The sequence below is a fragment of the Centruroides vittatus genome, unplaced genomic scaffold (genome assembly GCF_030686945.1).
Source record: "Centruroides vittatus isolate TY-2023 unplaced genomic scaffold, ASM3068694v2 contig_923, whole genome shotgun sequence".
Lineage (NCBI taxonomy): Eukaryota > Metazoa > Arthropoda > Arachnida > Scorpiones > Buthidae > Centruroides > Centruroides vittatus.
Window position 1 is genome coordinate 965098 of NW_027122610.1, and position 14203 is coordinate 979300.

At 29.1% G+C, this 14203-nt stretch overlaps 1 protein-coding gene across 3 annotated transcripts in view; it reads right to left on the bottom strand.

Moving 5' to 3' along the window:
• The window catches only part of LOC136984557 (calcium homeostasis endoplasmic reticulum protein), an 84814-nt gene that overhangs the window by 12572 nt on the left and 58039 nt on the right, over window positions 1-14203 (bottom strand). For 2 of the 3 annotated variants that reach the window (XM_067281597.1, XM_067281595.1), the window contains 5 exons: window positions 11465-11747; window positions 9370-9681; window positions 7302-7471; window positions 3847-3980; window positions 2631-2861 (listed from right to left, as the gene is read on the bottom strand). In XM_067281597.1, coding sequence (XP_067137698.1) covers window positions 2631-2861; window positions 3847-3980; window positions 7302-7471; window positions 9370-9681; window positions 11465-11747 — 1130 coding nt within the window. The remainder of the gene's footprint in view (window positions 1-2630; window positions 2862-3846; window positions 3981-7301; window positions 7472-9369; window positions 9682-11464; window positions 11748-14203) is intronic. The other variant, XM_067281596.1, reaches the window with a different exon arrangement.

A 14203-nucleotide genomic window follows, 5' to 3' on the forward strand; every position in this document is an offset into this window, starting at 1 on the left:
GAAGGTTGCGGAGAATCTGTTGCTGAGTTGTTTTCACGCTGATAATATAAAATGTTTTTAACTTGATAATAAGCCTCAGGAAAGCACTTTCTGGAGATCTAAGATGACAAATCTTATTGAAGCATAAATAAGGCCAAGGTTACTTTCAAACAGCCAAAGATTTAAAATGTCAGATGTAATTAAATCAGATTTAGTAAATTGGGCTACAACAAAACTATGAAAAATAGTACATGTATACACAATGCAGATATATATCAAAAAATAGGCTGTAGTTTTTACCATGTTAAAGAAAAACTATATTTTACTGTGGTGAATAAATGTTGTCACCTGGCTTGGGCAAAACATGTCAGAAAGTAGCCTGAGATGTGTGAGTAAATTTATGTTCAGACAAATCATGTTTCCAGATTGTTTTTCACAAGTGGTGCAAAGAGGAACTTCTATTAGAGATTGGGATGTATTTAGCAAATGGCCTTGGAAAACTATTTTTATTATAGCGCCATCACAGCTGAAGACTACACTGACATCATGTAGGGCACGTTTCTTCCCCAGAAAGCCTACACCTTCCATCAAGACAGTATCAGATAGATTGGTATGGCTTCTTAGTTTGAAGTAATAAAATAAGATACATTAATATGAAGTTCATTCATTTTCTATACTATATTTGTATGTATCTTTGTTACAGTATTTCATTTGATACTCTAAGTTAGTAATACAAATTTGCAATAGTTTAATGTGATCAGTCATCTCCATCATCTTTTAAATTACTCAGCAAATATATTTACTGTTTCCAAAGAAATTTATAAATATAAACAATAAAATACTAGCTGAACAGAAATATAGAATATGTAATTTTATAGATACTACTGACAAATCAGCAGTAGCAAATTTCAATTTTGAGGCAAATCTTGATAATTCAAACTTTTTAACTTAAATAAAGAATTATTTTTTACTTCATCCAATTTATGATGATAAAATTTTACTGCACATACAACAAATTAAAGTACAAAAAAAAATAAATCAAATAATTACATTGTAGAAGCTGCATAGCAGTATTAATATTTTTCGTGTTTATAATATATATGTTACAGTAAAAACCCGTTTTTAGTGAAAACACGTTTTAACTAGTTGAAACTAGTTTTTACTGGATGTCATTGTTAAAACTAGAATTTACTGCTAGTCAAAAATGAATTTGAGTTAAAACTAGTTTTAACTAGACAAAACGGGTTTTAACAAAATGGCTTAGTAAAAACTGTTTCGACCAAGGTCATTCAGCTAACACGTTCCTATAGTGTATGATGAATTTCGTATCTGCTTTAACCCTTTTCCCCCGACATCTTGTTTACGTTTATTTTGCGATCCCTCCTAAGGCAATATAGCCTTAGGAGGAATATAGGTCAGTCAGGCAATATTATTTTATAAATTCACCAAAAATCAAATTATCATTATATGTGAAAAATCACTTACATTTATTATACTATATATTATACTATACATATATTATTACTAAATGAAAAAAAATCACTTACATTTATTAATATCTTTAGTTTTAAATACGATATTTTTCAATACATTTTATTAGAAAATTAGAATAATTTATAAGAAAAAAATATATATATATCAGAACTGACACACAAACTGGATAATTTGTAACATTTTGTGAAAATTTGTTTGCTGGCACTAAGCCAGAAAGACATAGAATAGTGTTTTGTACAATTCCATATAACACTTACGCATGTATGTTTATTTGTTGTGAAATTATCGCACATTATATCAAACATTTGTTTGAAATCAAAATTTTATACTGCTATTAACTAATATAATGAATTATTATACTTTATTCACTTCGTATCGAACCAGATTATATCTGTTGTTAATAAATTTTACAAAAATCGATATTTACCAAAAGTAACGATGAATCGGTACCCTCGAAGTTTTGCTTAAAAAGCCAGGGTACCGATCGATTGGTGCCTTTGGGGACAAAGGGTTAATTAATGTTAATAATACAGATGTGTGACCAATATTTTCAATAAATATTGTATTAAATAATACACATGTTTTAATCCCAATCATCACTTTATTTATTTCCCCCAAACATATTTATGTAGCTAAAATTAGTTTTAACTAAGGTTAAAAGTTAATGTTTGATTTTAGTTTTATCTAAAATCAAAACATGTACAGCAGTAAATTCTAGTTTTAACTAGACAAAACAGGTTATAACAATGACATCCAGTAAAAACTAGTTTCAACTAGTTAAAATGCGTTTGTACTAAAAACGGGTTTTTACTTTAACATATATATATATATATATATATATTAAACTGTTAAAGCAATATTTAATGATGATGTATTTTTAACAGATAAAATACTATCAAACGATTCACACACAATGTATGTTATTTTTAGAAGTTTTACTTCAAGTTGCCTGCTGTTTGTGGTTCCTGGATTGGAATAAAAGGATATAAATAGGAAAAAGGCCACAGACATTGTATTGTCTTAAATTTCATTATTGAATATAACAAAAAAAATCCTGGGCTATGTACAATTATATAAACTTTAATATATAATGCAAATTTTATATCAAAATATTTTATTAATTTTTTTAACAATATATACATACATAAATAAATTACCTTTTACTTTCTCGATATCTCCTCCTCTGTGGTGACTTTGATCTATTTTGAAACATAACTGCAGGAGGAGGGGGAGATGGGGACGGAGAATGTGTAGGTCCAAAATCACATTTATAAGACGATTCTTGACTGTCCTCTTCACTTATTTCTGTAAACTCTTGTCGTTTCTTTCTAGCTTGGGCTTTAGCTTTAAAAAATTCATAAAGTCCTAATTGTTCCCAACCTTCACTACTGCAAATGTTACAATTAAAAATAACAATTAATATATTAAACCAAATACACTTATTTTCAAGAGCTTTCTATCTATGGAAATACAGTTTTTACAAATAAAATTTACTATTTAGTAAAATATTTAATCAGATAATCATATTTATAACATGCGATTCTGATAAATATAAAGATACAGTATATAACAAATGATATGATAGTTCTTGTTTTGATTCATAATAAAAACTATCAATCCGTGGACTTAAGATTTAAGAAATTTCTGAGTGTAATTACATTCTAAGCTAAATACCATATTATTTTAGTAGATCACATTGATAATGATTTTATATTTTACATTGAAAGTCAAACTAAATAAAATTATCTACAAACAGATAAAATAATTTAATATAAATAAAATGTTTTACTCCAGGATTATGTAGTTTAAATTTTATGATTATCCTGATTAATGTTATTATTTTCTAACTTATTTTAAAATTACTTGAAAAAATTAACTATTATTTATAAAAGTTAATTAAAACAAGCAATTATTTACTATGACATCACCACAATGCCAAGCTGCAATTTTTAATCATATTTTTTTTAATTTATTTAATTTAATATATATACTCTCCACCTCAAATTAGTAGTGTCTTGCCCCTGTACTTCATACTTTTCCTGATGTAAATAGAGTCATGTTGGTCATCTTTTAACTCCTTTCAGGGGAAAAGATTTGAATAAAAATAATATGCCTTCTGGTTTGCATCGGAAGTTTGTATATAGTTAATCAGGGCCTCCTTCCCCCAAGGTTTACTTATCTTGTCTTGATTTTCATTTATCTAACTCCATTCTTGAGATCATGGAAGGACACACAGACAGACAACCAACAGTGGTAATATATAGGTCTACAATTTTTTCAAATTGCAGCCCAATTATTAATGAAAAATTCCATAAGGTTTGACAAACTTTATCAGCTAAATGATATGGCTTAGCAAATTCAAAATTAACTAACCTGTTACGTGGTCTCTCATGGCTTGGAGGACTATAAAATAATTCAACAGCTGCCAAAAGACGTTCACTTGGTGGTGCTGGAGGTGGTAACCGAATATCATCAGGCTCTAATGGAACATAGTCACATTCCTCAAGCTATTTAAATAAAATTAATTTAAATTAATGAATGATAAGATATAATAATTAGCAAAATTTTAAATGCTATTCTATAACAACTATTGTTTGAATTTAATAGTACTAATATATTCAATGAATTTGCATATATATATTTGGAGATATTCTGGAAAAAGATAAAAGCTTTCTTTATAACATTAAAGCATCTTTTAAATAAATTATACAAGGTAACTTCAAAAAGTTCCTGGAATTGTTTTATTACTCAAAAGTATGTGTACAGTTGACAAATCAAACGTGTCCTTCAAAGTATTGTCCTTCAGCAAGCACACACTTTTGCTAATGCTGGTATAGCTGCTGAAAACATTCTTGGAAGCCATCTCGTGACAGCACCTGCAACACAGATGTCACACTCTGTATAACCTCATCTGCATTCTTGTAGCAGCATCCCATTGATGGCATCTTTCAACCAGGCGAAGAGGTAGAAAACGCATGAGGTCTGTCATGAGCATTTGTGGCACCATGTGTTGACAAACACAGTGCACATTCAACTATCGTGCAGGATGGAATGACAACTTTCAACCGAAATTCCTATTGTCTTGGCAATCTGCTCAATTGTCTGCTATCTATCTGACCTCACAATATCACATACAACCGACACTTTCTCTTGGACAGTGATGTCAACAGACAAACCACTTTGCAAATCATCAATGATACTTCTTATCCCTCACGAAAGTGTTTTTGCCAGTCATAAACTTGAGAATGCTTCATGGCAGATTCAACATAGGTGTCCTGAAGCATCTTCAAGGTCTCAGAGGGGTTTTTTCCAACCTTTAACACACAAAATTGATATTTGCACATTGTTCTTCCACAGACATTTTCACCAGACTCCATTTCATGGTATCTCACTAACATGACCTTCAGTGAATGGTTACTGTTGTCATTTTTGCAGTGATTATGGACTTATTTGAACACATTTCTCCATTCCTTACATATTCCCTTTTTCATTGCTTTTAATTGATTAGCCCAGCATAATTCAGGAAACTTTTTGAAGGTATCTTGTATAAACAATTTGTAATTAAAATCATAAAACTACTGTAGTATTCATATTTTGATTTCATATTTTGATTTCAATTCATAATATAATTAATATATTTTGTGAGGTCCCTTAATTTACTGTAGATGGATAAGCCCATTGTATAGCATCAGGATGATTAACACCTGCCAAATTTTAGAGAACAGTTAACCCCTTAACGCCCATTGACGTCTATAGACGTCAAGATCCGACATAACCCGAGATAACTCGGAAAAATTTTATAGCGTTACAAAAAAACGGTACTTTGGGACCGAAAAACATTTTTTTTGATCTTTGGAATGTTTTCTAAGTCTCCAAATTTTTTCAAAAATTTTTACCCGCGCGAAAAAATTTTATTGCGATTTTAATTAACCTTTAATGACCTGCAATTAACGCTTAATTGTTTTTTTATGGGATTTTTTTATGGAACTTCATTCATCATTCTAAACTTCTAGTGCGTCGATTTTACTTCGGTAAAGTTATTTAAAGCTATTTTCTGATGTCAAAAACAACATCCAATAGTTTTTTAATTTTTTTAATTAATAGATTTTTTTATAATTACGTTTAATTAAGTCGGGGGGGTCGGAAATATCAATTAAAATCGTAATTTTAAAAAAATATTTAGAAATATACCACCATCTAGTATTCACCCTACTTTTTACCCTTCTCCTCCCGAGAGTTTCATGAGAATGTCCCGCGAAAGACGACACCAGCTGTTCTCAAGGTCATCCAGCTGTGTAAACAATGACTCATCGGTGTCAAGTTTCGCGCTAAGGCGAGAAGAGGGGAATTGTACTTTGAAGCTTTTTCTTCAAAATTAACACATTTCTTTCGTTTTTTTTTCGTTTTGATTATTTTTAATTATAATTTAATTATTAATTATGATTTTTTTTACGCTGCGGGGGAATTAACGAGTTAAACTTGATTTCAGGACTATTGAGAACATGTATGTGGCCCAGGAAAAAATTTCCAGCTCTTTATTGACAGCTCTGTTTGGTTCACACATGTTGGTGTGGACCTCTTTCTGAAAGTACATGACCATAGATGAAGGAGGAGACAAAGAGACTAGTCTTCAAATTTTTCCAAAACAAAATTTTTATACACATGAAAGGTATGCAGGGCATCCAAAAAAGAAGAGATTGTAAAAAGTATTATGTATTTAAAAAAAAAAATTAACATATGTGGTTCTCAAGTAATCCACGTTACAAAAATACATGGTGCTATTGTTGCCACAGGTAGAACTTTTAAATGAAATTTTTCCTAACTGATAGGTGAGACAGATACACTGATGTTTGCATAAGTGTCTTGATGTTGTATACAATTTTTCTGACAAATCTAGCCATCACTTTTAAGTGTTGCAATTTCAATTTCACTGAGTACAAATACCTACTATGAAATCAAAGTGTCCTATAAACATAGCCCTTCAAATGCATGGTTTCAGTGCTAGAAGAGTTTAAAGTTCAGGCTAGCTACTTCCTGTGCAGAACTGTCAACTGCATAGAATAGCATCAATCTCACTGTCCTTCAGTTTTTATCTTGAAAAACTTTATGTTTTTGCAAAAACATAAGGTCTTTTACTCAACATGAAATAGATTGTCTTTCAACTCTTTTCAGATAATTCTTGGCATTTCTGAACACATTCAAGGTGTAGTTGAGTTTTTTTATCCAGAGAACTCCAGAAGATCATGATAAACAATTCTCCTATTAATAAAAAAATAAGGTCTTTTTGCATTTCTTCAGACATTACTACAGCACAGAAGCTGAAGGGCAACAAAATTGAGGTTTTCTTGCAGAAAAACCTCAATCCTGAATCTCTCAAAAACCAATCTTGAACCAATCAAAAACCTCTTAAGAGGCTGCAGAGCAGCTTTTAAGAGAACCTTAAACCCTTCTAGCATCAAAACAATGCATTTGAAGAACTCTGTTTATAACACATTTTTAGATCCCATAACTTGAACATAATATAAAATATTGCCACTTCCTCACAAAACCATCCTGTACATGTCATATCCAATTTTAAAATGAAACTTATAATTCTATAACAGAAAACTGTATTTAATATAAACATTGATATTATGAGAATGCAAGATATAAAAAGTTAATTATTTTTCATCTATTTTTATCAATTTGTTGAACCTATATTTTTTTATTTATTGTTAATTTACATATTGTTTAACTTAAAATGAGTGTTGTGTGTGTAAAACAGCTAAGCTAATTAAAAATGCAGCTAAATAAGTTTTTATAAATATTTGTGAAAATATAAAACATACCTTAATAATAGGAACCATTAATCCAGCAGGCAAATCATAATATGGCACAGAAGGTTGAAGAGTATCTTTGGAATCTAAAGGAATTGGTTGTGATAATGGTACATCATTATTTAATGGATGGTAATTTTGGATAGGTTGTGCCATATCAACGATATTTACTGTTGTCAAATCTAAAAAAGAAATGATCAAAATATTCATTCATAATATCAATATATGACATCATTATAAAGCAAAAAATTTTTAATAAGCAATTAAAGTTTGATAAACTTCAACAAATACGGGAATTGCCCATTTAACATCAGTAATCCATTAATGGAAATTAGATGTTCTGCTTGAAATGCTAAACAGGAGTCTTATTATTCATGGTTTTAAATGGAAAAAATTATAATGCATTACAATGTCAAAATCCCCTAATCAATATCTTAATACACAACTAAAACACAGTAAAATGCCTATATATGAATAACAAACTATCATGCCTTTTATATATTAGAATGTAAAATACTTAAAACATCCCTTTTTGATTATCAAGTAATTAATAATAATAAAAAAGCAGCTGTTGTTAACAAATAGATGCTTTATATGCAACATTATAGTATGGTAAATAATACACAGCAATAAAATTTGTTAAAAAATACCAGACAAATAAATTTACAATAAAAAAAGGTAATTTCCTGTAATAAAAAGAACATAATCTTGACGTAAGTTGAGGTGGTGTACTTTTCCAAATAGCTACATGTGATTCTGACATTCTATCAATTGCATTTGGAAATGTAAATTGAGACTTTTTCACATATTGTTTTGTTTAAAATATATTGAATTTTTGGTACATACTTATATAGAAATATTTTTTTTTAGAAATGAATATATTCTATAAAATTTGGATATTAAAAATCACAAAATATTCTACTGGGAAAACATTAAGTAGGTGGTTCCACAGTGTATGCTCAATACTTTCATCTTTCAATATAGAGGGTTCCACTCTATTCTGAGACTATATAAAGTAAGTTTCATTCACAAAATTTTGTGAAATTCATGTAATTAATTTCAGGTAAATACTGAACATTTCTAAATTTGTACTGACAGAGTACAGGAAATTTGGACTAAAACTCTGAAACAAACTCTTGAAATAATCATGAAGAATGACTTGATCACTGCTGTGTTATTGTGTATGAGCAATACCTTAAACCTAAGATTTTTGGAAAAAATTTTACATCAATTGCTACAGAATTACTGTTATGTATCAATCCAGTGATCATTGTTCTATTAAAATTACTATTCTGTAGATACAATATTAAGCAAAAATCTCAAACTTTAAACAGTTCTGATAACTTAAAATCAATTTCAACAATCTCAATATATAAGCAGACAACATTTTAAGGGAGTTGGTATTACTATTCCATTTCTACACAAAAAGATATTATTCTTATGAAACAAACTACACATAGGCACTGTTTTCTTCTGAAATCTTTATTCACATAAGAAATGAATTTCAGGTATAGGTTTTCCTCACCTCTCTTCAGTGTATAAAATGATATTTGATATTACAATGGAACCTATAAATAGAAATAGAGCTTTTAAAATTTTTTCAAACATGCCTGTTTGGTTGGCTTTATAAGAATAGTATCTTTTTCTAGAGAAATATAACAAATAGTATAAAATCCTTAGATTATCTCTTCCTCTGATCCTTTAGCTTTTAAACTGGAGAAAATATGATCTTTCTTCAAGAACCATTATAATAGTACACTTAAAAATATTTTATGACAAATATTATATTGTTTAGAACTACAGTATAATTGATCTATTAATAAATATAAATTTCATAAATACAAATGAATCAGCAATTTAAATACAGAATTTTCTTCTGTGCTTATGACTATTAAAAATAATTTGCTTTATAACATTATCACATTCCAGAATTAAGCAATTCATCAAAATTATTTAACATGTATCATTATTATTTAGCATGTATTATTAAAAACAAATTACATTTGTAAATGTTTAATGAATACTACATCTTTGAATTATATAGTATTTATTATTTTTTTAAATAATCGAGCTTACTTACTTGGAGCCATACTACTATGTGGTTGAGTAAAATTTTGTGGTGGAGGCTGTGAAAAATGTTGTGGTATTTGACCAAAATTTGGTGGTGGATGTATATATGTAGGTGGAGGTTGATTGAAATTTGGAGGAGGAGGATAATGTGGACCTCCAAATTGAGGTGGTGGTGGACCATTTGTCATATGGCCTTGATGAGATGTGGGTGGTGGTTGTACTTGATTATTAAATGGAGGGGTAACCATACCACCTGGATGTACAAGAGTGTTATTTGAAGACATTGGAATATTTTGTGGCATTGCTGGAGTTGATCCTTGACCTGAAAAATAAAAATAATATTGAAAAGTTATACAAAATATTTAGAATTTAAAATATATTTTTCACATTTTTTATTTATGCATAAAGTTAATAAGGTCATTAAAATTTAGATATTTTTTTTTTATAGCATGTTCTCAGAGCTTATAGTTCTACTCAATTGTTGTACTCCTTAAACTTTATAGTAGTTAATAAATTCCTTCAAGAAACAGATGAAAAAATAATAGTACAATTTACAACCTTATACAAATAAATCATAATACACATTAAACTATACCTAAATTCCAAAATAATTAATAATAATTTGAAGTGTATAAAACAAAATTTAAGTACTAAATAATCAAAAATACTGCCATTTTAAGGTAATCAAAGTTGTATGAGAGTTACTCTGAAAGTTTTGCAATACAAGAAAATCGTCAGTGATGAATTAAAGTGTTTATTTTTTTTAATAATAAATTTCATATGACACATTATGCATAAACAAATTTCATCAATCTCTTTTAATCTAAATGAGACATACTCCCTTTCTAATAGTAACAATGAAACTTTCTAGAGAGGCACTTTGTACAATGATTTACTATGATTTTTGTGATAGACTAAATGTCAAAGACTGTTATAAACAATTGAAATTGGCTTTTGGAAATGATGCTCCATCCTTTACTATTGTGTTCAGGTGGTATAAAAAATTTAAGAGGTGCCGTACTTCCTTCCATGATGAACCATATGAAGGGCAATCATTAACAGCAGCAACTCCTAAAAATGTAATTGCTGTCCAATGTATGATTGCAAAAGACCAAAAATGTACCTATGAAATGATACAGGAGAGATTGCAGATTGTAGCCTCTGCAGCTGTAGACATCCTGCATAAGAAGTTATAGTTAAAATTATGGTTAAAAAAGTAATGCTTGATGAGTTGACAGATTTTGAAAAGTCAGCATGTGTCGCACATTCTAACCTAACCTAACCTATTCTAATAATTTGGTAATTTATTAAATAGGTTAGGTTAGGTTAGAACGTGCATCTCCACTGTTCCTTGATTCCAACAAACAGAAGAAATGAAAGAGTCGCCATGATGGTGCACATAGGTAAAGATTAACCCTTCCAGAAAATTCTATTCTGATAGTCCAATAATTCGGCAGATCGTTTGGCTTTAAAATTATTTTTGATTTGTCCCACATCTTAATGTGAAAATGGCATGTGAAAATGACCAAAAAAGTGAGAAAAGTAAGGATACTTCAAAAAAGTGAGTACAAGTGAGAAAAGTGAGTGACTCTGAGACCTGCTTCAGCCCCTTGTTCAGAAAAGAAAAATATATACTCTGATCAATTAGCCTGGCTCTTTCAGAAAAATAGAGTACTTATTTAGAGGAGGGATAATACAGAAATGAATAAAGATATTCAAATTCAATTGGGTCAAAATAATTTAACTACTAAACACAAATACTACAAAAAAAAAACTATTGATACATATTTAATAAATTAAATTGTTGCATTTTGTATTTAAAATAAATGAATTATAAAAAAATACAAAAACATTTTTAAAAATTAATAAATATAAAATAAATTTTCTTTCATTTAAATAATAAAAAAACTAAATTAAATTTAAAATGCTGGAGTCGGAGTCAACACAGTTTTCCCGACTCCGACTCCTCTGGCCAGAAATTCCTCCTGACTCCGACTCCACAGCCCTGATAACAATACCCATCTAACTTAAAAATCAATATTAAAAAGACTTTTGCATACATTCTTGAAATTAAATTAAAACACAATAATCTAACAGAAATTGACCTGATGGTAATTGTTGAGATGGCGGTGCTTGAGGTGGTGGTCCAGATGTATGTTGCTGATCTTCTGAAGGTAACTGTCCATACTGATGACTAGAAGTTTGTATTGTTGGAATTGGATGATGCTGCTGCTGAGCTGGTTGCTGAGGTTGATTTTGTTGTTGTGGTTGCGGCTGCTGCTGTTGCTGTTGAGGTGGTTGCTGTTGTACCATATATGGAGGTTGCTGTTGTTGTTGTCCTGCCATTGGTGGAACCTGACTCTGTGATGGGAATTGATATGGGATTTGCTATGGTGTCGTGAGAAAAAAATTATTATTGGAATGAAAGTAAAAATAAATCACTTGATTTTTCAAATTTACCTTCTTTCCATCAAATATAATCTAATTTTTGTTTCACATATTTATATATGTAAATTTTCAAAATAATTTAATATTCTACATCAAATTAAAATTATTACTTAAGGTATATTCAAATGAAAAATCTATCAGATTCTTAATAATAAATAATGATTTAATAACAATTTATAAACAAATAATGATCTGCATCAATTATGATTTTTGTTTACAGAATATGTTTAAGATGCTATTAGCTACAGAATAATCCAGTTTAAATAGCAAAACAACAAATAAAATATCTTATTTTTTCAAAGTGTTCAAGATTATTCTGAAGGATATTCCAGAATTCTTATTACACTATACTCAAGAATTTACAATATCAAATATTCTCTACAAAAATTTATTATTATTGTTTACCACTATAATACCATGTGACAGGGTTTCATATAGATAAATAAGACAGATATTTAAGTATCAATTATTTTAGTACTGGTACATGCATGTTCCAGTGCTAAAATAATTATTATATATAAAATAGTTCATATACATATATTAATAATACGAAGGCTATTTTTTAAATAAGGTCCGTTTTTTAATAAGAAGAAAAATACTGTAAATATCATTAAAATATATTTTTTTCCATATTCTACATACTTTTATCTACTTTTCTACATAATTTCCATTTTGTTTAAACATTTGTCATACCGCTCAACAATTTTTTGAATTCCGACTTCAAAGAAATCTGCCGCTTGTCAAGAAGCCCAATCCACTTCTGCAGTTTTCACTTCTTCTTCGTCGTTGAAATGTTGACCACCAAGGCACTCCTTTAAATATCGAAACAAGTGAAAATCACTGGGTGCAAGGTTTGGACTGTGTGGATGATCGTGTCGAGTCAAAACGATAAAGCACTGTTTAATCTTTTTGTTTTGTGATCGTCAGAAAGCAGTCTTGGAACGCATCAAGAAAACAATTTTCAACAATTCAGTTTCTCCGAAACAATGGTATACAAAACTGATCTTGAAATTTGTGGAAATTCAATTGATAACGTTGAAATCGTGAATCGTCGGTCCTCTCGAATTTTGTTATCCACATCACGAATCAAATCTTCAGAAATCAGAGAAGGTCGGCCAGGGTGTGGCTCATCATGCACATTAACTCGCCCATCCTTGAACATTCTTACCCATTTTCGAACATTCACTCATAGCATTATCACGGTAAACTTCACAAATCTGACGGTGACTTTCCGCTGCTGCCAAGTTTCTTGCATTCAAGAATCAAATAACAGATCGTATCTCACAGTCGGCGGGAGACTCAATTTTCTTAAACATTTTAAACTTCTACAGCTCAGCATACAGACAGACGATATGGCTGCAAATGGCGTCAAAACGCGCGCCAAGCTTGCTCGGAGCAGAAGCGCATGCATACCGCCGTGATTGCACATTATTCTCACTTTCATTCACAAACGAACCTTATTTAAAAAATAGCCCTCGTAATAATAAAACTATAAAATCAAATGAGCTCATAATTAAATAATCATGATAAATATTAAAAATAATTTCATTTGAATGTACCTTATAATGGAATGTAAAAAAATAAAACTTAATTCAATAGAAATATGATGATAATAATAATAAATATAATTATAATAATTATCTACATGACTTTTTTTAATTTAATTAAAAAAATTTATTATAACTATACTATAAATTTATGTATTCAAACTTATAATAAATGAATTTATTATGAAAGATTTTTTTCTTAAAATTTTGTAAAAAAAGTTGTTACCATATAACTCAAACAAAACAGTTTATAAAATTAAAGAAAAATTAAATAGTATGTAATTGTTTTAATATAATTATAAATTTACATAATCACAATAAATAAATGTAAGGAATAGGACTTGATTTTAATAATTGTAAAAATTTATTTTTATTACATTTAATAAAACAAAACTGAATCTAATGAATCTAACATAAATTATCAAAGTGCTTGACTTATATCAAATTTCAAACCATTATTTGAACTTTATTATTCAAGTTTATGAAATCAACTAAATTATATAGGAAAATCTTAAATAATCTTCCTTTTACTGCTCTATTAATATTTCTTTCAATATTATTTCAAGAATATATTAATTTATTACTTTTGCTTGATAAAGGTAATATCTTATATTTATAATATTATAAATATAAGATACTGTATTATCTTAGTAAAAAGGACCAACCAATTTCGACATACTCCAAGCTTATAATAGACTTTAACTTTCAAATGGATAAAGACTCACAAGAAGAAGCTTCTTCAGCTGCTATGGATTGTTATTTGGATATAATATCAGAAAGTCCTCGAAAATCTCCAGGTGAGTTAAATGCATTCAGTCTGCATTCCTCTTTGAATAACTTGGGTAAATC